This window comes from Anser anser (genome assembly GCF_964211835.1).
Source record: "Anser anser genome assembly, chromosome: 7".
NCBI lineage: Eukaryota > Metazoa > Chordata > Aves > Anseriformes > Anatidae > Anser > Anser anser.
Window position 1 is genome coordinate 30,141,404 of NC_139727.1, and position 24,498 is coordinate 30,165,901.

The 24,498-nt window shown below is 35.9% G+C and overlaps 1 protein-coding gene across 7 annotated transcripts in view; it reads right to left on the bottom strand.

Annotated features, from left to right (window-relative positions):
• LOC310902604 (VPS10 domain-containing receptor SorCS1-like) overlaps positions 1 to 24,498 on the bottom strand; it is a 292,328-nt gene that overhangs the window by 100,026 nt on the left and 167,804 nt on the right. For all 7 annotated transcript variants that reach the window (XM_083844425.1, XM_083844426.1, XM_083844427.1 and 4 more), the window contains one exon: positions 12,573 to 12,731. In XM_083844425.1, the coding sequence (XP_083700551.1) occupies positions 12,573 to 12,731 (159 nt within the window). The remainder of the gene's footprint in view (positions 1 to 12,572; positions 12,732 to 24,498) is intronic.

Consider the following 24,498-nt stretch of genomic DNA (forward strand, 5'->3'; position numbering starts at 1 on the left):
CATTATATTGCCATTGGGAATCCCTATTATGCATTATATTGCCACTGGAAATCCCTACATTCCTCAATTTCCCTACTGTAAAACCTTGGAATGACATGGAAAAACTAATTAAATTTGTAACAGCAGTTTGGTTTATGTTGAAATCTACTTTAAAATATGGAAGCTGGATATCCACCTCTTTGTTTTCATCTCCTTTTTTCTTGAACACTGTCAAAGAAGAGACAGGGAAGAAAGGAGAGGGAATAGAAGATAACCAGATTAGGCAAAGGAAACACAGTTTAGCTTTGCGGATAGAATTGCATACCCTATTAAAACTTCAGTGGTGAGTCTCTTACTTTTCTTTAAGTATAGGTAGATTTTTATTTGAAACTTTACAGCTCACTGACCCTAACAATAACTGAGGAAAAGTCATTTTTGAAAATTAATCTTTTAGGACAAGTAACAGTGAATTTTGAAAAGTGTTCTGAGGTCGCCTGATCAAGAGCGTTACCATTACAAAATGTATTTTTCCCTTTCACATCCAAAATTCATTTCTAGACCTGCTTTCGTAATTGCACAAGAAATACAAACTAACTTAAGAACAGTAAGTGGTTGACAATCTATCTCACCAATACAAATATTTTCCTTTTTATGTCAAAGCAGTTTCTTCCATGACAAATAATGTCTGTACAGTATTTAGCAATTTAATTTTTAATGAAGTTCAAGTCATCTCACAGTAAAACTTCATTTAATTTCTTAACAGGGAAGCAATCCAAAAAAAATCAGCAAACACCTCTGTGCTTCCAGATGAGGAATATGTAGGATGCAAGATTTCTGGGGACACTAATATTCAGCCAGCTGAAATCATCACAGTAAATCTTGTCTTCACCCTACTCCATCTCTAGTTTCTCTGAGCACAGCTTTCAGAAAGTTATCACCTTCCTGAATTTGCTGTTGGTAGTAACAGTATCCTGAATGAATTTATCACAGCCTGCAGATGCTTTATCTGTGCTTATATAGCATCCTCCTTCATCCCGCAATCTCACTGCAGTGCCAGGTGGTTGAACATCCCCAGTGCCACAGCTTCCCTCTGTCTCTTTTAGCACAAACATTTGGAGGGGTTGTTCACCTGGTGTATCCGGTGATTCCCCTGACAGAACAGAAATTGTGATGCTGCACAGCACCCAGGGAACCCTGCTTTCTCTTACTGTGTGCCCTGAACAGGAGAACTGAGTCAGGCAAAAAGGAGAGACATACAAGACATACAGTAATTTCAAAGGGAGTTCACAGATACAGCGGTTCTACTATGTCAGGGTTTTCTTCTCAAAATAGAAGCCATTGCCCAGTGAGCTAAGGAAAGCATGTGAGAAAAGGAAATAGCTCTCAGAGGGATATATCAGCTCCCTGGGAACTCATGCCCAAAGCTCTTATTGTCTTTGATGAGGCACTTTAATAACCCGGCTTTAGAAGCTTTTCTTCCTTTGCATTATTTCATCACCAATCTCAGCCTTTACTCAGCAGTGCAAGCAGTATTAATGTATCTTTAGCAAAAGGGAAATTCCCCAACTTATGCAACACCTCCAACAAAAGGGAAAAAGATCCTTTGCATTGAGGATTTTTTTCAGACATTTTATTCTAAGTATCATTCATTTTAGACTGAGTTTATTTAGTTGTACCAGAAAAAAAGAAATATTTGTAGGATAGTTTTTTTGTCATGTACTAGATATGACACAGCTGGGATTATTTTTTCCCCATTTAGCAATTATAGTGCTCATATGGTTATTTTTTTTAAACCCAAGATCATATTTTGTTGTTGTTATAAAAGCTCATTCTCCCCTGGGACAATTTCTGACAGGCTTCTACAGGCAGTCCCTTCAGAGATGACATTTTATTTTCTTTGGCAAGCACTGCTGTTTGATGACAATTTTCATTATGAGACTGAAATTAGATAATGTTCTCTGCTACACTCTTTTTTCAACCACAAATACAAAAAGAACTTATTACAATGTATGTTCTCATCTCAGGGCCAAGTAGTGATCTGGCATTTCTGTTTTCACTAAGACAAAACTGTTATGAAGTACAAATCTGGTATTGATCTCTCAGATTTGACCCTTCTTCATCAGGGAATAATTCCCTTTTGCTTCTTCTTCTATTTTGTGTTTATTTTTCTGTGCAATACCTGGAAACTTAACAGTCATTAATATTTTTTTTCTTTTTTTTCTTTTTTTTTTCTGTTTTTTAAATCCGAATATACTATGAATTAGAAATCTACCAGCTATCTCTTTCAGATGGGAAAAGTGAAATACAAAAGAAAATTAAAGTCTGTCCCAAGGTGACAAATACCTTTTGATGATGAACAGGGATTTAAATAAACCATCTGAAATACAAGCCAGTCCCCTAGCTATAGAAAGAACCTTCTTGCAACACCATTCTCCTTCTGGAACAGGGAAAATTGACTTTGGGAATCTCAACTTCTTTCCTGATCATTATCCAACAATACCTGTATGCTACTCACACGCTCTGTTAATTGTTTCCCAAATTGTGCGAGAAGCATAAGAGCTGCTCATATATTTCACAGTCACAGTGTAAGCTTCACTTTTACATTCTTTGAGATACAAGAGTAACAGCAGGTTAGAGTTACCATGTAATCTTCGCATTCCCTTCTAATTTCCTGATCTGTCCATCACTAGTTTTAGACCTGAGTAATTTATTTTTTATATATATATATTTTTTGCATTTTGGCCTATATTCATTGATATAATTTTCATTTTGAGGCAAATAAAAACATTCTTTAATATATAGTTATTTTTAAACAGAAAATATAATTTGTAAACTGGGAAAAATTTTCCAATAATGTGATGAAAATAATGAAGAAAAAATATCTCAAATATGTTTGTAGTTTAAAAACAATGATTTTGTGAAGAGGAATAAAAAAAACTTACATACAAATTCTTAGTAAAAGTAAAATATTTAAAAGAAATGTGTCAAACCTGATTGATTTGTTTACTTCAGTTTGTCAATTTACACTATAGAAAGTGTTTTAATTCCTGAATACATATTGAGAAAAAATGATGTTTTTCCTAAATGTTCCATGGAGAATAACTGGCATTTTGACTTTACTGATCAAGACTAAAACATCACTTCTAGAAGGGAAACTGTGTACTAGGGAAGAGGAAAAAGAACTCCACATTTTTTTTTATTTCAGCTCTTGAAAATCTCTGTAAAGCTCTCAAGGTCTTCACTTTATAATACGCTCTGATTTTTGGATGGTTCTAGACACATTCTAGATGTCACGTATCTTTCTTTGCCCTTCCATTCTGTATTGTATAGAATTAGCATTGGTATTGTATCATCATATAACCATGAGCCAGTTCACACCTATAAGAGTTCTGTCCCCTTCCATATTTTTTCTATCTCTGTTTTATTCTCCCCTGGTTGGCCCACATATTGTATCTCCAACGAACGTTCTCTTGCAGTCAGATTTCTAAGCTATTTAGAGTAGATTTCACCTACTGTAGTATGCATTTACACAATATAAAAATTACTGGGGCTGTTAGTAAGTAGGATAATACGGGGAAATTACAAGTGCAGGTATGTGTAAGGACAAGTTTCCCCTATAATAGGTACTTCTATAAAGGTTTCCATTATTCAGAATGGTGGAAATTAGATTATTTTCCCATATTATTTCTAATACTTTTGTTTTTCATACACCAAGCAGCGTATCAAAGAGTTAGGAGTTAGAAGAATTCTGTGTACATTTACTTATCTCAGGCAGATTAGAAAAGCAACCACCCTCACATTAAAGTGAATAAAAACAAAATTCAATATCTTAAAAGTCAGGGAAATTAGACAAAGTCTAGCTGAACACATGGCAGCATTTTAAACCTCATAAGCCATAAGGGACCATTCAAACCAGAGTACATCTGTCCTAACACAAATATAAAACCTTTGCGTGAAAAAAGACAGAGGCCCAAAGCTGGAAAAGCCAGTGTTAGTGGGCATAATTTTGATTCAGGAAAGGTGAAGTTTTCCTTATTTGCAGATTACAGAGGAATAACTGAATTAGGTTAGAATGAAGTTTAATTTCACCACTATCTATTCTTAGAAACAGGTCTTTAACAGCTACTTGGAAAAGCAATATCCTAACACTTTGTATATTCAACAGATCCTCAAAATATGGTCTCAAATTCCAGTAATCCTTGGCTCACAAAATATTGTGGCAGGTAAGGCTTTTCACAATCTAACACACTGCATGAAGAATCACCTCTTTTTGCTTATTCTGAGTTTGTCTCCTGACAATTTCATTTGAATGAAATGCACCTTGTATTGTAAGAGGAAGTGAACAATAGTTTCCAATTTATTTTATAAATATTATTTTCCATAATGGCCTATAGTGTAAATTTTACTCTTTCCTCAGGAGCAAGAAGGTTACTCTTGGAAATGATGGATTATACAGAACAATGGTTCTGTAATAAGATTTCTACATTTCATGGGCTTCAAAACCAGCTTTGAATATTTCACTGAAAACATTTCAACAGATGCCACTGTTTCCTTTCCTCGCATTATTCATCAATTTCTAGATACTTTACAAGTCTCTGAACCAAAATACTATGAACCACAGCATTAATATCAAGGAAGTCAATATTAACTTATAAATTATACATATATATATATTATATATAAAGATATATATCTAGAATATGCATATATAGAATACGTGTAAGTTATAAGTTAATATATAAAAAATATAACTTGACTGTAAAGAAATGATTCAGTAGCTAGTGAACTGCTTCAATAGTTCCCCCAATGGAGAGAGGTATCTCAAACAGAAACTTACTGCAAAGAACACAATCTTCCCACCATTTCATAGGTAAATTTTGCAAATCTCCACTGAAAAACTATGGAAAAATTGTAGTGTGTAATACAGAGGCTCATCCTTCAGACATTTCGCCTAAAGGGATCACGTGAGTCTCAAGTACTGTAAAACAAGAGACCTTCACTCACTCTTATGGAACTAAACCAAACAACACTAACTGAGCATTCATATATTTTCCTAACTTACCAGAAGTCTTATTTGGTTTTGTATTTTTGTGTTTCAGTCTACAAGTGCTTTAAAACTCCAAAACAAGTAACTAAAATATGAGATTTGAAGGTCTAATGATTTTTAGGCATCAAACAAATTTGATTCATGTTGATGTAATCACCTGTGGTACGGGATTCCAACCTACAGAACCCTGTTTGTGTATTTCGAATTGACCAAATCATGAAGTTGAAATCTTCTGACATAAACTCACATTTTCAGAACAAACACAACAAGTTCTTAGCAGTTTCATAAAGTATTGCATCTGGGTGAGCTTGGGAGATGCACTTTAATAAAACTTCACTGTGAACCACCTATTTCATTTACCAGCACTGAATTTTCCCTGAGATTTTCCCAGCCGAAAATCTGGGTCTTATGAGGTGGCTGAATTATGTTTATTTGGCTGTTGAGCCTGATGGGTAACAAAGCATGGCATCAACTAGATGTTGCTAGCAAATGCAAACTTGTATTAAAGAAAGCAGTCCCCATCCCTGCTCATTTCCAATGAGCTCTGTACTCCCCAGAGTCAGCACGTAAATGCTACCTGCAAACTCACTGAACTCACCATACTTTCACAGTAATCTCTATATCATCCAGGACAACAAAGAAACAGTTACTCATTTAACATCTGACCTTGAAAGCACATATGAAGTATTGAGAATCTGAATGACCCACCAATTCTGATAAAATCCCACCTGAAGGGTCGTTATGCTAATCAAGACTTACCATCACCTCATCTGCTCTCAAGAGATTCATTTTCACAGCCAAAGCTTTCTGCCAAACATGAGTCCCTTGTGGCCTCAGCTCCATTTTAACACCTACACAGCATGGATGCAGATATGACCGACCCATTGTGTCCATGATGTTTCATCATTTGGCATTAAAACTAATGGTGTTCTGGTTTCATGGAAGTTTACAAGCAATGGTATTAGCATGATGTCTCCAGTGCACTCAATACTTATGCTAAACATGTGGCAGAAAACACGATTTTAACAGCAGATACTTAAAGGAATCTGCACAGCCAGAAAGAGCTAGCAGTATCACCAGTCTGTTCTCCAAAGCGAGGCTGCAAAATCTTAGCTGCTAACTCAAGCAAGAGGCAGAATTATTCAAGCCAACAACTGATGGCTGAGCTAGACTGTATCTTTTGGAGACAAGTCCAATCTCAATGTTTGAACCTTATTTGAAAAACATTGAATCTTAATTCCAAGGGATGATGAATTTATCACTCTGGTTGGTAAGTTGTCCTAAAGGTTAATTCCTTTCTCTGCTCAAAAAAAAGTTATATCTGTAACAGGCAAGAGGCTATCCTGCACTTGCTTTCCGTTGTACTGTAAATGTATTAGGTTGGTTCATAACTTTTTAGATAACTGAATTAAAGAAATGCATTTTGTGCTAAAAGATATATCGTATGAGAATGAGAACAGAACAGAAAATGCTTATTACAGCAGAATTCAGGGGTGTCAGAATTACCATGCACACATACATAGTTTCATATTTGAAAATAAACTACTTTTTATCATTTTTACTATAGTGGAATCTATGACTCCAAGTGAATTTAGTGTTCACAGGTGCTTTGCATAATAAGAAACTGGAGACACATAGGAGCATACAGTCAAAACAAATGACAGTCAGAAAAGGGAGAGGAGAATCAGTTACAGAAAAGTGAAGGGAGTTGCTGAAAGCTACAGAGATCAGTGGCAGACTTAGTGATAGCAAACACATTTCCTTATTCACAATCCATTGCACTCTCCATTTCTGAAGAAAAGAAAAAGTCAATTTCATGGAAGTAGGAAAATGGGAATTATATAGAGCAAAAAAACCTTGCAGAGAAACAAGTGATCTACCCATAGCTATACAGCATCCAAGAACCCCAAAGCAGCAAATGAACAACTTCTCTAAGGGTACAGAGGTCTCATGTTTATACAGATGGATAAGCAAAGACATACTGATTTGCCTAAAGATGAGTGAGTCAGTGGTAGAGAGCAGTGATTAGTGCTTTCCTTCTAAGTCTTTCCTTCTCTTTCACAGATCTTGCCTATGGCCCAGATATGCATCTGCCTTTCTGGACAGACAGGCTGCTGCTAGGTTCTGTTATTTGATTTTTTTTCTTCTTCAAACTTTTTTTTTTTGGGGGGGGGGGAGTGGGGAGGAGGAGGGGAGGGTGTCTTTCTTGTGTACTTTTCACATCTATATAACCTCATTTTATATGACCTAGGTAGATGAACCCTTCCCTGCCTTAAAGACAGGGGTATGAAAGGTAACAAAGAGTTTCAGTGTAAACAAAACAGCTTTGATGCCACTTAGTCTATCTCACAAAAGTTACTGATCATATTCACCTGGAGAAATATCTACCTCAGAAAAAAAGAGACTGAAAAAAAAAAAAAAACCCACAAAATAAGCAACATCTCCCTCCTTCCCCCAAACAAACTAATGCTATAAACAAATAGTACGAGAGAATAGTTTGTAAAGGTTTTGTCCAATGTCAAGTCAATTTTCAGTATGCTGATTGGGGAAGGGAGCTTCCTGTTTACATTTTGATGCAATTTCATTGAGACTTGTTTTTAGTTTAGTTTTTTTAAATTGAGAACTTAAAACAAAGCCAAGATGGAGCCTTGAACAATGACCCACTACCAGAAACAGGACATCCCCTATTCATTCAGTGATGTCCTCCATGCAGGAAACATCTTTATTCCCTCCTTATGCCTCAGTTTCCATCCCCATAAAATGCAACAAATGATAATTAACAGTTCTGTGAACAAATGACCATTAAGAGGTGAGAAACTTCACCAAGGCCCTAAGGATTGTTCTGACAGAAAGTCACAAGACACGTAGTCATTCAGAAAACTAAAATTTGTGCCATTTCTTCCTGACACGTTCAAGAAGGACAGAAAGGCTTATTTACGACGTATTGTCTGCTAACTCCGAGTAGCTTAAAAACAGCATGATTTTTCTCAAAGGCAAAAATAAAAAAATAATATAAAAAATCCCTCTTTTTCATAGATAAGGATTAAGAGGCAGAGAGGGTGGGAAATGAGACCAGTGTGATTTTTCACTTCCCATGGTATTTGTCCTCTTGGAGGTTTTGAATGAGGAAAGCATGTACAATTTTACCTTCACATACCCTTCCAACTGCACCTGATCCCACCTTCTTTATTGTAGGAAACTAAGGAAGATGGTATGGTTTGACAACAGATATGTTGTCCCGCAACAGACTCCGGATTTGCTGAACAGCACTTTAGCTACGCAGCCAAGAATCAGTCCCTAACACACCTATCTCCACTGTGTGACACACACAGTCAATAAAGGTAGACAGACGGAATTAGATTTTTGGGAAAGTCTAAAAGAAAATAAAATAATAATAATAATAAAAAAAAGAAAGAAAAAAAAAAGAAATGTAAACCATTTACTCATGCTGTGTTGACAAAGCTCTTTAAGTCTGGGGTGCCCTGCCTTTCAAGAGTTTGTTTAAAATGAGAGAGGAGAAGCAAAAAGAATAACTCCATTTTAAATTATTATTATTATTATTATTTTTTAGCCTTTGTTGCTGTTTTTCAGTTCTTGAGTATCTTTACACATTTGTTCTTGAGCTGGGTAATTATGATTCTGCATTTCACCCATCTTGTGTTTCCCAATTTCACCCATATTTCATCTCTCCAAATAGCTCTGTGATTCCTGTCCGATTACTAACCATTCTTCTGTGTGTCTGACCCATCTAAATAGCAGAAGATGTCTCCACATGAAGTAGAGACTCTTACTTCCACCCTCTGATTTCACAGCAAACTACTTCTGAAGATTACACAGTAATACTTAAGTAATACTCCCACAAAATACGGCCCCTCATCCTACAAGCAAGCTGATTAAACCCACAAGAGCTTGCACGTATAAGACCTCCAGCAAGCTTTTACCTTGCAAGCAGAGCTTCACAGTGGCTGAACTTTCCTCCTGATTTGTAACTCCTCTTACACAGAAAACAGAGAAGCATGTAGTAGTTCTGCAATTACAGGGTAAGAATCAGCCATGTAACAACTGCACTTTCAGACAGAACAATGAATGCAATCATGAAGCAATTAGCACAGGTGGCAGATGGTTTGCTACTCTTTTTTTTTTTTTTTTTTCCTCAGGACTGGCAGAAAAAGTCATGACTGAATAAGGGACTGGCCTGTCAGCAGTTGTAATTCAAGTCTGCTGCCCAAGGCAGAGACAGAGGGGAAAGATAAGTACAAAAGCAACCGAGTCACTGAAGCTTAATGAGTTACTGCTCATCAGCTGAACCCCAGTAATTAACCACATTCATCTGCACACAACACCCAAGAAACTGGGCTGTAAAGTAACTTCAGTTAACATAGATTTCCCTACCATTTAGTAAATCTCTATTCATCCAAACAAAAAAGATCTGTGGTGCTTATCACAGTGATAGACTCAGTGGGCTGTAAAGAGATTGAGGGTTGATGCTTTGTGACCCATTTCCTGTTCATTACAACTGAGCAATAAGAGGCATGCACTAACTTTTGAATTTGCCCTCACCACTACTGAACTGTTTGAATCACTTCTTAAAGTCAAATAGTCCAGTCCCAATGTGATTCCTGTCACCCCAGCTCTTTGCTCTATTCACCACCTGATTTTCCTGGTCTCACCTGCTGCAATGACAAGATGTAAATGATGTAATAATGACTTGGCTTTCTGGAAGGATGTAAATGTGTTTTCTAATTGATTCTCACCTCCCTCCCGACTGCCAACAGCGGTATTATTAAACGAATTCAACAATCCTAACTGGTCAGAATATAACTTAACGCATCAATGAAACCTCCATAGCCTCTTCAGTCCATGCATGGTATCTAGGTCAGTGATATGACAATGTAAATTCTTTACCATGCAGCTATGTTTCCCTTGCTTCCAAGGGTGATTCTTGATCAGTCAGCACACAGTGCCTGGAATCCAAGGAGTAACGGTTCTCTTTCCTTAAATACAGCCTTAGCAAGAGAATGTAATATAGCAAACTGCAAGATCATTTGTTCCAAACTGCCCCACAGCTCCCATTGCAATTATCTAGATATCCACAGGACTACATAATTACTCTGTGAAAATTCTGCCTTTAGATATGCAAAAATGAAACCAGAGGGAGCCATTTACACTTAGCCACAGGCAGAATTTGACCCTTAGTTTGACTTACATTTAATTTAGTCCAAGCTGATTAATACTCCTTGCCTGTTGGTTATGCTCTATGGTTCTTGGCCAAAGATCGTTGAAGTCAGAAAATATCTCCATTAGGCTTCACAGTAGAAACCAGTCCTGTGACTCATGTCTATATGGAGGACTTTTAAAATTCTATTTCAGAGGTAATTGGTACAGATATACAGTGCTACATGATTTTTTCTTGCAGCTATAGTACTGAATTCCCAACAGTTATCCAATTTGCTAGTCAGTGTCACAACACAAAGAAAATTTAACATACAGACTGCATCCTCTCACTGAAAACTCCCTGTAAACACACCTCCCACACCAACTCCATGAATTCAGGTTAACACACAAAAGGGTCCTTCATTCCTATATTCAGTTTGTTTGTTTGTTTTTCTTTTAAGAATTCTGTAAAAGAAAAGAGTGGGAGTTTCCTATGGAACACTGACAATATACTTGCTGGTAGCCATCTACCATAAATTAAATGTGCATTATCTGTATGGAGTCTAATTCAGAATTATTTCCTGAACAGGTTGACTATCCCAACAGCAGAAATTCATTTTTGACTATATCCTAACTCTATTTGACAAATTTACCACTAGAAGTTTCATTGACCTTCGCACAATAAATCTCCTGTTACCAATACACATTAACTTTCATCCCAAAGGGTCCTAAAAGACAGCATGTACAAGATTCTGTTCTGTTTCATATCATTCTAGGGAATTCAACAGCCACAAGGGAATGAAAACATTTTGACTTTCTCTAATTACATACCAGAAATCACACCCAGAAATCATTTTATCTGCACCTTCCATTGGAACAGATTATAACCACAGTACATTCCACAAAATGCTACGAGAGGGGTGAGTGAAAAATATTGCATGTAATTGACTCTAGAGGAAGAATTAGGCAGGCATGATGCATTTTCTAACATTCAGTTTTGGAAGGATATTAAGCTACAGGGCTGGAATTGTACTGGTTTTCAGCTTAAAGTGTAGGACCGAACATCTATTCCAAAAGTTCCTATAAGATCATTTTGTGACCTTAGCTAATTATTCAACTTCCTCATGCCTTTATTTTCTCAGGTATACAGTAATAGTAACTACAAAACTAACTTAGGCAAAAGGAAAATTAACTTTTTAATCTTTATATAATGAATTCAGATACTAACTTGAAAGACATCACAGAAATCACTTTTATGCTGATACTTTAATATATAATCTGAACAATGTAACTGATATTTTGATTATTGATCAGATTCAGAGTCTCATAGATTAATTATATGTAAAACAAAAAGAGACATCCAAATCACTTTGTATGATGGCTTGCAAACAATGCCAAGACATTTCACTCTGTTATCCCTCTTGGGAGCTTAGTTAATTGTTTTGGTCTGTCTTTTACTCAAAAGCAACAAGAAGTCAACATGTGAAATCCACCATTTCTCAGAGCAGTTTGCTCCAACGGCCCGCAACTTCACAGTTGAGTTTAGCTGTCATTGACTCCTAGCCATCCATTCCTGTTACAAGGTTTTTTGCTAGATCAGAAAGTTTACTTGTACGTGTCATCTTCCCCATGAAGATATTTATATACAGTAATACAGAATCATAGAATGGTTAGGATGGAAGGATATTCCCCAGGTTAAACAACCCTAACTCTCTCATAGTTTCCTTTCAATCTGCTTTTTGGTAAACTAAACAGATTGAGCTCTATAAAGTCCTTCAAAGGAAATGACTGACTTGTGCATATTGATATGTGTGATTTTCAGAAACTGTTAACAATGAGGTTTCTCACAGCCAAGTCCCATTCTGGTGTCTCAAGTTTGGCATCAGTAAATTTCACAGCATCCAAATGATAGATTACCCATACTGAAGGAACTGGCCTTCAAAGGAGATTGATTCACTGCTACTTTGAAAATATGCCAACCAGATAGAAACGAGCAATCTTTTATTCTGTTCTTGGATCCGGTACCAGAACGGCATGAGAGAAGTGTTAAATAAGAGGACAAATAACCAAATTACAGGATGCTTTTCTTACCCTGAAGAATCCTAGATATATTCTCTTCCCATTGACTGTCCAATGATATTGCCAAAAGGATTGGTGAACAAATGCATGTTGACGAGTCAGTCATAGAGAGCTAGGCCCCATGAACCCATTAGATGCCTATGTCCTTTACTTTGCCCTACAGATCAAGGATTACCCAATGTCTCCTGCTGGAAATACCACCTTAGTTACTACAAAAATTGTTGTGAATGCTCTGCAGCAGTTAAGTAGGGAGATGGAGAAACACCAGGTTGTCCCTAAGCACATAAAGCAAGATGCTACTAACAATTCTTACCTTTTGATCTTGACTATATGCTAAGATCCAATCTTCCTGCTTTGGGTGGAAGAGCAGACTGTGGATGTAGAAGTTCAGACGGTACTTTTGATAGGTGGCACCTTCATCAGAACTAATCAATAAACTGCTCTCAACCTCTGGGTCAGTCAGCAGCATAATCTATGGAAAGGAAAGATGGAAACACAGTAGTGAAGAGGAATCAGAAGACAGGAACTTCCGATAACCTTATTAAACAGTTTGTTTCAAAATGCTTCAATCCAATATCAAAACTAAGCATAGCCAAACGTTCAGTAAGGAAATTAGTATGTTTAAAATACATATATAAGCACATAACATACAATCAAATAGGGAAAATAACCATCACTAGGTTAAAACAGACCCAAACGAAGTCTATGCTGAAATTATCAGAAAAATCAAACATGAAATTTGTATTTCAAGAGTGAAAATAACTTATTAAGCAACCACAGCAGGCTGCTAGGATCTTTGGGATTCATCTATTGGAAAAGCAGATGAAAAGTAAGGTGTTAAGAAGAAGAAAGAAAAAAAAGATGGGGGGAGGACAGAGACACACACAGAATGATCTCTAATGGTGAGGTTTGTTAGACTGTGGCAGAATTTTCAGAGAAAATGACAGTTTCATTGCCTGAAATGTTATAATCTGGCTGTCTGCAAGAAGCAATCTTGCTTTGGCAGAAGAACACATTTGATAACGTGCTGGGTTCTTTCCATCTCTAGTTTCTATGGTGCTGTGAATTACAGATTCACTAGTGTATCAAAAATAATCTCTGCAGAGAAAAGTTGTTTTCTTGCTTTGTCCAAGAGTGTTAGGTCAGGGATGACAGAAGATCTATGGCTTTCAGTTATAGTAGCTACTTCTCCCCATTAACTATGGTATTAATTGGACTGCATTGCTGATGAATCAGAGAGAATAATGAGAAAGTTTTCTCATGTTTCTCTGCATGAGAGAGAATACACAGCTTTGAGCAGTACAAAGAGATCATTTCAGTATTTCAGCAAGCAACAAAGTAATACCCCTAAGGAGTGTGAATGAGGCACTGTGAATGACAAACATGAAAAGTTCTGAATATTTGCCTGAGCAGGTATTAAAGCACTGAATCATTAGCATCATTTTAATTTCATTTTATTTCATTTTTAAGTACTGGTGTTGCTGTTGCTTTGCAAGTGGCAAACTCTAATCTGTCTTTAGACAAGCCTGAAATGAAAGGACCTACACCTGGAATTTCTCAGAGCAAATTCGTATTTGAGTTTTGACACTGCACAAACACACATTTCATTTCTTTCTCTTTAATTAGGCAGGTAGGTTAGGTACAACAATTAATTACCTATGAATTATAGGGCACCATAAGTCTTGATATACACAGATTATAAAGAATTAGTTGTATGTGAAGGTGTAAATACACATGTCCTTCATTACTGGATAGCTGCCAGATGTTTTTATCTATGACTAGAAAAACCCTTGGTAGCATAACAATTTGGCCAGTGACTTGGAAGGCTGGGATATTACTTCAAACTCCCAAAAATGTAATATCCTGAATGATCTTAGACCAGTTACATTTCCTTGCCACACTGTATCTCTAATGCAAAATAGGGTAATGTTCCCATCACAACAGAAAGGCGTTATCACCTTCTGTATTTGTGGTCTACTTTTGAAATCTTACGATGAAAACATGCACTATCAGAATTAAATATTCTTATTTTTATTTAACACTTTAAAATACATCAAGCATATAATTGATGTGGCTTCTAAACTGAAGATTGCATGATAGAAACTACGCAGAAAGCATTAATAATCAAAGCATCAATATATAGACCATCTATTTTCACTAAGTAACCTATGCAGCTTCTGAAGCCAAAAATTAATTGTCATGTTTATCAGTTAGTTTTTTTTTTCTTACCAGACAAATTTCTGGGACAATGTTCCTATGGTTAATATTTATCAATTGCATACTCTGATTCAGAAATTGTGATTTTCCTATTTTTATGACTCCCTTCATAAGTGGATTTTGTTTATGCTAGTATTTGGAAATTTCACAGCGCAGCACTAATTTGGACTATAGCAACTAAAGCAGAAATAAGCACAAATCAATGGCCTTGATCCCAGCTCTCTGAAGTTAATAAGAGACTTTTCATTGACTTTGGATTGTGTCTCTAAGGCAAGTTGTTAATCAAGATCCACTCTAGTCTCACATACCTCTTTCTACCTGCATAAGCAACTCATCTGACCTCATCACTGCCACATCCAAGAACATCAAAGCCTTAACACATTTTCTGTCATGCCATTCCTCTGAAGTGTGAAAGTGCTCTTATCTCCGTTTTATAGAAAGGGAATTGAGGGACAAACTGCTGAGGCACTGAAGCACCTAATTCCTCATTCAATCAATAAAAGTTAAGCACCCAAACAGATTTGCCAGCACTGCTGACTTTGGTTTTAATCTGCTAACTACCACCCTGGGCTATTACTACTGTGTTCTCAGGTACCTGCAGTCTCCAGAAGTCTTGACCATTGCACTGCAATGACCAGCATGTCTGTACATATGAAGTGTTTCAGGACGCATCTGTTTTACTACACATGCTGACAGCAACAGCATTGTACGTGTGGCAGGACTGTGCAGAACTGCTGAAGACTTATGCAAGGGCATACAGAGAGTCAGAAACAGGGGACCGAGGTGACAGATGACTCTCCAGCCACTAGTCTGTTAACTATGAGACCAACTTTCAGTGCTGGGACAGCGTTCTCTGTTCCACCGTTGTACCAAGCGTTGCCAATCGCTTTGCAAAGATGTCCTAAAATGAAACAAGCTAGAACTGACTAAGCAATTACAACCCACATCACAGTCAGAGTCCCCTGTTACTTACAAGATAAGAAAAGCAAATTTAAATACCAGATATCTGCATATAAATAATCAGAGTTACAAGTCCAAAAGTTAGCATTTGTTGGATGAGAAGCAGAAATTGACAATTGAGTTAAAAAATTGTCAGAATGAACGGGAAACACCACGTATATGTATCTGTATGAACCTTTCAGATCAGAGCAGTAGTGTACTTCTGAAATTAATCCCTCAAATTTTCAGAGGAAATCTCTACAGCAAATCCTTATATACTATGTTCTAGCTCATTCCACAGAGTAATCTCAGGGCACCAGAACTGAATTCCCTTTCAATAAAACTAAACCAGAATATATTTCAGAAGTGCACCTAATGTGCTCCAACCACTACTAGACATTTAGCCCAGAGTACCCAGTTAGCACTAGTCTAAAGTCTAAAACGCCCATAACGTGGATGTCATCTCAGCATCAACTGCTTCATTCTACAAACCTACTTTCACTGCGTGCTAAAGTAGATGCACAGTAGTTTAGTTCTATTTTCTAGGTTGTGTGGAACATAAATGAGAAAGGAGAGAAAGTACAGTTAATTTTAATGTTTGTGTTGCAGTGTAAGAAGTACATAGTAAATACATTTTAGACTTTCCTTTGAAATAAATGAAGCCAACTTCTACTTTGAAGTAGTCTATTACCCATTGACTTGATTCAGTTGCTTATACAGAAAATAAAAAGTGGACACAGACGCTGAATAGGAAAGCATGAAAAATAAAAACAAAAGTAGCACAGAGAATCTAACTTTAGAAGTCAAATATCTAATTAAGTTTGTAATATCTAAGAACATCTCAAAAAGGAGATTAGAAGGAAACTACTTTTAAACTTCCCACTTCACTGTAGAAAACATACTGGATTACCTTAAATGTAAACTCCTCAAAGCAGGAACTATCTTGCTGCTCTGTTTCTGCAACATGTCACTGCTTTCCCAGCTAATACCGGTTTCTGGAGAAACGTACTCTGGACATCATGGACATTTTTGCACAATAAAATCACATATTAAATCTATCCAGGTGCCTAGAGAACATCACAGAATAAGTAGGGAAAGACAACCTGGCTGATGAAGTCATAGGATTTTTGATGTTTGAGACTTGCCAAAGTCTCTTAAAGATCTGAAACTGTTATAGGATAAAAAGACCATTCCACAGATTAATTAATTGTTACAAGATTAGAAATAGAGGTTAGGGAAAATATTTTCCATTTCTACAATGGAGAGAAGCATTCATCTGGAATTTTCCCTACGTTTTGTGAGGTGATCCAGTTTGCTGATGGCAGTAAGGTACTCATAATAAAAAATAAATAAATTATAATAATATATTATTATACTGTAATATATTACGTAATATAGAATATATATAGTATATAATATATATTACGTAATACATTATATTAGCAATTATAATATATTATTATATGTAATATAACAAAAATAACAATAAAAAGCCATCTATGGAGAGCTGTAAAAGGATTTCACTATATTCAGTACCTGAGCATGACAGGTGAAATTCAGTGATGATACATGGGAGGGGAAAAAAAAAAGAGAAAGGCAATCCCAGAGTAACAGAGAGAAAAATAGTCTCTACATAACTGTTTTCTTTCAGGAGAGATCTGTTGGGGTTTCAATGAAGAGCCCTGTGAAACCGCAAGCTTCTTCCTCAGATTCTATCAAAAACACTCAAATACAGTAGTAGGAATTATCAGAAAGTAAGTAAACAGCATGATAATAATCCTCTTAGGTCACTGCAAAGTTTTCCCACATCTTAAACACTGGCTGCTGTTCTCATCCTCCATCTTAAAATAAAAGGCTATAGTAGAAAATACAGCAGAGTAAGAAGGGTGTTCAAAGAAAGAAATGAAACATTTTTCATACAAGCACCAAATAAACACACTTCCAATCTTCCAAAGAAGATAAATGAGAGGCAATTTGATCAAGGCCTAGAAAACTATAAATGGCCTGGAAATACTTAGAGAACAATTATTCACTCTGTCATAACACAAAACTCATGAGCATCAAATGAAATTTTATGACTGAGATACAAAACACAGGCAGTTCCAGGATTCTTACCTGGTTAAACCATGGAAGTCATTAACAGATATGTTCTTGGATAAAATATCCATCAATTCAAACAAACAAACAAACAAAAACAACAATAATATTGGCTCAGGAATCTGAGCTACAAATTGTTGGATGCTAGAAAATTATATAGAAAAATATTACATACTTGCCTTGATCTGACACTTCCCTCTCAACAGAGAGGAAAGTGTAATTGGTAAAGTTTCAGCCTGATTTATCATGGTTGTTCTCATAGACAACATTGGAAACAGAATAAAAATTATAAATTATAATAACATTATCAGAGCTGGCGAGCTGATCTATGTATGCAACTTGTATACAAAGAATTGTGCCCATAATTTTTATTTTGACAGCTTTTAAACTGATTCCACCATTATAAAATAAAGTGATTAATACAGGAGTAATGGGTAACATTTCTTTGCTTCATGCTTCCAGGAAAAGCCCACTGTAAAGGGAGACCCAACCTTACAGTGCCTCTGGTCTGGTAATTGTCTTACGTTGAACTAAATGAAGAGTGAAGTCAGTCAAGATTTCACTTCTCCCCAGCAGAAGTAATTGTTCAGATCAGTGCTCAGCAATGATCAGAATCTGCTTACTCACACCAGGCACAGCAAGCACACGCTGCACTTCCTGATACTTCAGATGGATTAGTTTTTTTTCTCTGTAAAATAAGTCAATAAAGTCAACACAGGCTTTTGCAACCAAATGCAGGGACCCATTAATCATCCACCCCCTGAAAAGGGAGAAACTTTATTTGCTTTTCCTAGAGGTGACAAATGAACATAAAACATAATTTATAGATCTTAAACACCCCACAATTTTCACCCTTTTTTTTGGTGCTAACTCTGCTGATGGCAGATTGCACTTGAAAACTATGTATATTTTTGCTGTCCTTACAAAGTAACCCAGGAACGCTCTGCAAGAGGATCTGTCATGCTTTTAGAGATGGAACTGTGATCTGTATACAATTGCCCTGAAAGCCAGATTCAGCAGCTTAGTAAAAACAAGTCCAGAACTGCTCTCAAACTTTACCTATTTTATTACCTCATATTTCTCTTTGATCAAGTTTTTTTTTTTTTCTAATTTTTTATAGGAAAGAGCATCGTATCAGTCAAACAGAACAGTACAAAAAAATCCAGCTATATTCCAGGGACTCAAGCTGGTCTTTCACTCAGTTCTGATGTATGAAAAGATACAGGTCAAATCTACTAAAAGATCCTTCACCATCTTCACCGATTACGTACTTCATGCATAGACCTAACAGTTGTACCCACATGGAACAAGTAACATTTCTCACAGGAAAACAGAGGAGTGAATACAGCAAAACATGTAATCAGCAAAGAGGAACAGAACTGTGCCATTCCAACAAATCTGGGCATTCCCTACTTGAATGCTTTAAATATTTAGATTTTTTTTCAGCTCCTCTACATGCCAGTTACATAATCTTAGAAGTTTTTTTGTTTGTTGGTTTAAAAAACATGGCACCTGATTGCAAAAGCATCAGTGCAATGAAGTCCCAGCACAATGAAATGTAATTTCTGCCACTTTACATATCACTTCTGAATTTGGATTGTCATTTACAAGGCATGAAGATTGTGTAAATAGAGAACCTGATTCTCCAGATTCAGCAATTTGCACATGAATTTCAAAGCAATGCACCCTGCTTTTAAATAATCGAACTAGTTCTTTGCTTAAACTTTTTCATGGCCTAGAATAAGAAGTGAATTAAACAGGCCAAAGAAATGAACTGCTTTGGTCATGACATTCTGAAATTAATGCAACACCACTGTAATGCAAATTAGACCAATTCCTTTTACAGGACTGAGTTGCTAGAAGCAGTAGGTAGTTGCAAGAGCAAATAAATTAGGGACAAAATTACGAAAAAGAAGTAATTCAAGCATTCATTTGGATATTAACAGAGAAAGAGGAGACTGAAGCCTCTGCGACACTTAGCAAGATTTATTCGTAGATTAACATCAACTGCTGTAGAACTGTGCTCATTAGTACTGCCACCAAAATTTGGCCCAAGTCTTTGTTTTAAATAAATTTGCTAACAGCTAAATGAAAACATGAAATGAGCTAGAGCTGACAGTTTTGAAGCTGTCTCTAACACCAACTAAAAGACAAGGTAAGTTGCTGAGCAATTTCATTAAGACACCATTAAAATTATACACCAATAATTCAATCAAAGTACTGTGAAGAGTTTCATTGCCAGAAATTCTTGTTAACTCAGAAAGTGCAGCAATTCTGTACGGAAATAAAAGACTTAAGTGAAAGAATTATACTTTTCAACTCTTTGAAGGAAAAAAATGCTTTTGAAGGATGAACTGGTTTGGAATAGTCTCAGAAATAAGTTTAAATGACCACATTAATACAAATAAAAGGTTTGTGGATGAGTTATTTTGCACTATAACTCAGTGACTTAAGAATACAGGTGTTCTTATTCATAAAAAGACATATAATCCAACTTCATACTGTCAGTCTGCACTTTGCTGAGATGGAGGCTAACATACTCTAAGTCTTCCCTAAATAAAATTATGCTCTTGATCACTAGATAGTATAATTTAGCTTCAACCTCAATCAAGATCTGAGCAGTGAAAATGCTAACACCATTTCCCCCAAGAACACACGGGAGGTCCATAACTGGTCAGATATTACCATCTTCCTCAAATCTTGGCTTTTTATAGGCAAGAGATATGATGTGGTGAAAGGTTCGGATGGTGAATTCATCTTGTTTGCACACATGAAAGATTTAATGCTCATTGAGTGATAATACATTTCTTGTCAGCAGAATACTAGATGGCAAAGGGCTATCACTTAAGAGAGGAAAAATTATCACCTGCCAATATTTTTGAAAGCTGGGATTGTACAGTGTTCCTAGCAGAAGAACTGCTGAGAATTGTATTTGGCATCTTGATGAATGTGGCTTGAAATAAAAAGCTGGCTAGTGACTGGAAAACTGAATCTATTTACCTGTTCTATATTAGTGAAGAAGTCCACTACAGGCCAAAAGTGATAGCAAAGCAAAGCAGCCAATGAAATTTCTACTTTTTATTAGGTGTGGGAATCCTCAGGGGTTGTTTTATGAGACAGCAAGAGTGAACGCAAATGTCAACAACAACATACAAAAAAATAAAAGACAGACTTTGTAACTCCCCCTTATCGAAGCTGCAGACGGTAACAGAAATAGTCACATCCAAAAATTTTTGTTTGCCTCTTCAGTTTTACAGAGTAATACTGTTGTAGTGAAAGTCCAAAATATTCTCTAAAGGAAGAAGACACACTTTGTAAGAAAATTTTCCCTTTGGGAATATGTCTTTCTCCCTGGTCTGCATATAGACAGAAAACAGGTTGTATATACATGTGGTTGTATATAGGTGTGGAAGTCACAAAATACATTAAATGTTAGTAGCTATTCTGCCCTAAGTGTTCTGTTTAGAAGTTTTGGAATAAATTAATATATATATATATATGTGAGATATTTTTACTTTATTTTAACATCAGATTCTTCTAAGTGGCTAAGCAAAGAGTATTGAAATGCTACCAATCCCTACCACACACATTACCCAGAAAAGAAAGAAAGAAAAAAAAAAAAGATAAAAAAAAAGATTAATAATTTAAAAAAAAAAAAGAATTTTCACCTGTTTCAAAAGAATATCCCTTTATGCAATGAATGGAAATCTCCACCAGCTGTCCTAGAAAATATACATTTTATATTACACTTCTAGAAACTAGAGCAATATTGTTACCCTATGCACTAAGACCCTTGCAGATCACTGATGGCTACCTTGGCTGAACAAAATGTCTTCCTTTCGTTATGGGATTTAAGAAAAATATGGCCATAGAGTTTTATATTATAAGCTAAATTGCTGCTCTTTATGTCTTAGTCCATATTTGCTTGAGCACAATATTTTCAGTCCTACCCAGATGTGTTTGAATGGACGTGATTTAATACAATTAAAAGCACTCCATTAACAACTGGGAGCTTTAAAAAAAAACATTTTCTTCTAAGTGAATAAAAGATCATTGCAGCCCACTGTTTCCCCTTTTCATATTGACTGAAATAATTAGCAGTTTCTAATAAAAGTAAAAGTTATAATTCTCTCAATACCTAAATATTTTAAGTGAAACAAAAACTTTTTTTTTTTTTTCACGTTTAGAAACACTTCCCGAATTACAACTATTGTTATGGTTTTTCAATGATAATCATAATCTTAATAGCCAGTTAACATTTCAGGGTTTCTTTTTCAAACATGGTATTCAATATTAGATTTTCATTAATACATGACTGTGGTATGAATGACAGTGAATAAATACTAGTGACCTTCTCTACCTTAAAAATAAATAAATAAAAAAGCTAACCAAAATCAGTATTACTGTACTGATTGTACTAATGAACTATTGCTGTTATTGTTGCTCAACTTTCTCTACTTTGACTAATCCCAGTTTAATGCATTTTCTCCATTTGCCATCTGAATTTTAATGCTAAAAAAAAAAAACAAAACAGTTGTAGAGTTGGGTTGGTGCAGTATAGACTCATGAAAAGCAGACAAGAGGCTGAAACATCAACGGAGATATGACTAAGTTCCTCTCCCTTTTGTCCTACCTGATAACAGTGGAGATATGATGAAAATTCAGAGGTGTGGGGGAGAAGATTTTGTCCAAGAGAGAACACTGTACAATAACAGCCAATCCTTGCTTTGAATTTCAGTTCAGAAAACATCTGAAGCACCAACTGGGATTAGGTTGATCCTGTTTCTATCAAAATCCAAAAGAGGGCAGTGCACCCCCACATAGCCTGGTTCATTATTCACAGCTCATCAGCTTGGGGACATTCATCAAGTGAACGGATTGCTTCCCACAGCCTTTTCTGTCTGTGGCCGAGTTTTGGCAGAAGCCCCATTCTCAAAAGTACCTCACCTTGGACAAGACCTGAAAAGATTCAACTACTTCTTTTTACATTAAAGGTGAAGATGCTGCTATATTTTTGGTGTGTGCTGCTGAGTCACTACTTGTGAGCTGGACTGTGAACAGAGAAAAACCACAACCTTCACATTCCCAAGAGTGGGCTGCAATCCCCAAAACTAGGGTAAATTCTTAAAATATATGCCTTTGCTTTGAGCCAGTACCTTTTAAATAAATGAGCAAAAAAGATTATATGAGAGGAGTCCCTGAAGATTATCATCACTTTTTAAATCTTAGCTTTTTTTTTAAGTGCAGCTTTCTCTTCTATTACTCAAGAATTAAATGAACATGAAGATTCTACATTTTGTCCTCTCTTGTTTTAATGGAACTAGTGTCTTAATGAGGACTGTGAAAAAGGAAAGAAACCCATTTGCACCATCCTTACTCATACAAAAAATGGAAATGCAATACTAAAAACAATATAGAAAATATTTCATTAGTTTATCTTAATACATTATTGCAGGATGTTTCAGAGCTACTTTTATTCTGTGTAGAATTATAAAGTGAAACATAATTTATATGATTTAATTTAATTAGGTAAAGACCTCTGGAGGTGATTTACTCTAAACTCCTGCTTCATACTGAGCCAGCTTCAAAGGTACAGATAGATGCCCAGAGTTTTTTCCTGTCAAGTTTTAAATGACTTCAAGGATGTAGCTTCCATAAACTCTTCAGGCACACCCAATTTGAAACTTTAGTTTCCATTTGGTGTTAACCTTATTTTAAATACCAGTCAGTTTTAGAACAAATGGGAACATCTTCCATTTTATATTCCTTTTAACTTAAAGGTCCATCTTAGCTTAGTAAAAACTTTCCTCAGATGGTTTATTTGTGCTTTGCCAACAAATCAAATAGAACATTTGTGAAAAGTTAACCACTTCATTCACATTCTGACCTGAATATTCATTTTTTATAAAAGCAAAACCAGTTTTCTTGACTTATGTGACATTTATCTTTTCCTAAGTATGGGTCTCTTTTTCTGGTCACACATAAAGATAAGGTTTAATTTTAAACAGCCCTTCATAGTTAGACTTGTTCTCATGTTATGATAGCGAAGAGATCAAAACCTCGAAACTGCACCTATTTTATTAATGGGTTACATAGTCTGGACTTAAGAGACAGAAATGTCATCTTATTCTTTTGTCACTGACTCATGCATATATTCAGAAAAGATAAATCTCTACTTCCCATCAGACACAAAAATTTGAGAGAAATTGTACTCAGTGTGTTTCTTTGTGGTAATGGTTAACTTGATTTTACTCTGAGATTGCTTTTTACAAATAGTTTCAGTGCTGTATTATATTTTATTGCTTTACATGAAGAAGCTAAGATTAGAGTTCCGACACAGTATGCTATCTGGTTTCAAGTAAGACAAACTCTTGGGCTAGCTTTTACATTAAAATATACACCACCATCTTTACTATGCCCCTTTCACTTCCAGTAGTTGTGTTTCTGATGTGGTGGTGGTACTCTCACGAGATTACATTCCTTTAGGGAATGAGGTAAACCTTTGATGTTATTCCATCATGATTTTGAGAGACAAGAGAACACAATTACCTTGATCACATGCTTAGACCTTCTGTCCAATGTCCACACAGGGAAGATTTCATTCACATCCCATGGGAATTTTCCGTTCTAAAATCTGAGGGGTCCGATAGATTTTATAGTACAGATCAAGCTCAGTGCCTTTTTTTTTTTTTCCCTTTTCAAATTTTAATCTCCTTTCAGGCTCTGACAAGCATTTTCAAATGGTCTTTGTATTTATGTTTCATCTAAATCAGTCAGTTGCAATGTACATTTGATTTGTACATCCTAGCTTGAATGTGTGTAGCCCTGTCCACATAATGCAAGGTCCTTGAAATAAGCTTGCTTTTCTTTAAATGCCTCTTACAAACTCTTTAGAAGGAATTTCTGGATCTCAAGTGACCATGGTACACACACTGAAAACCAAACATAGAAATAAGAATTCTATTTTTGGCTTTGCCACTGAGACA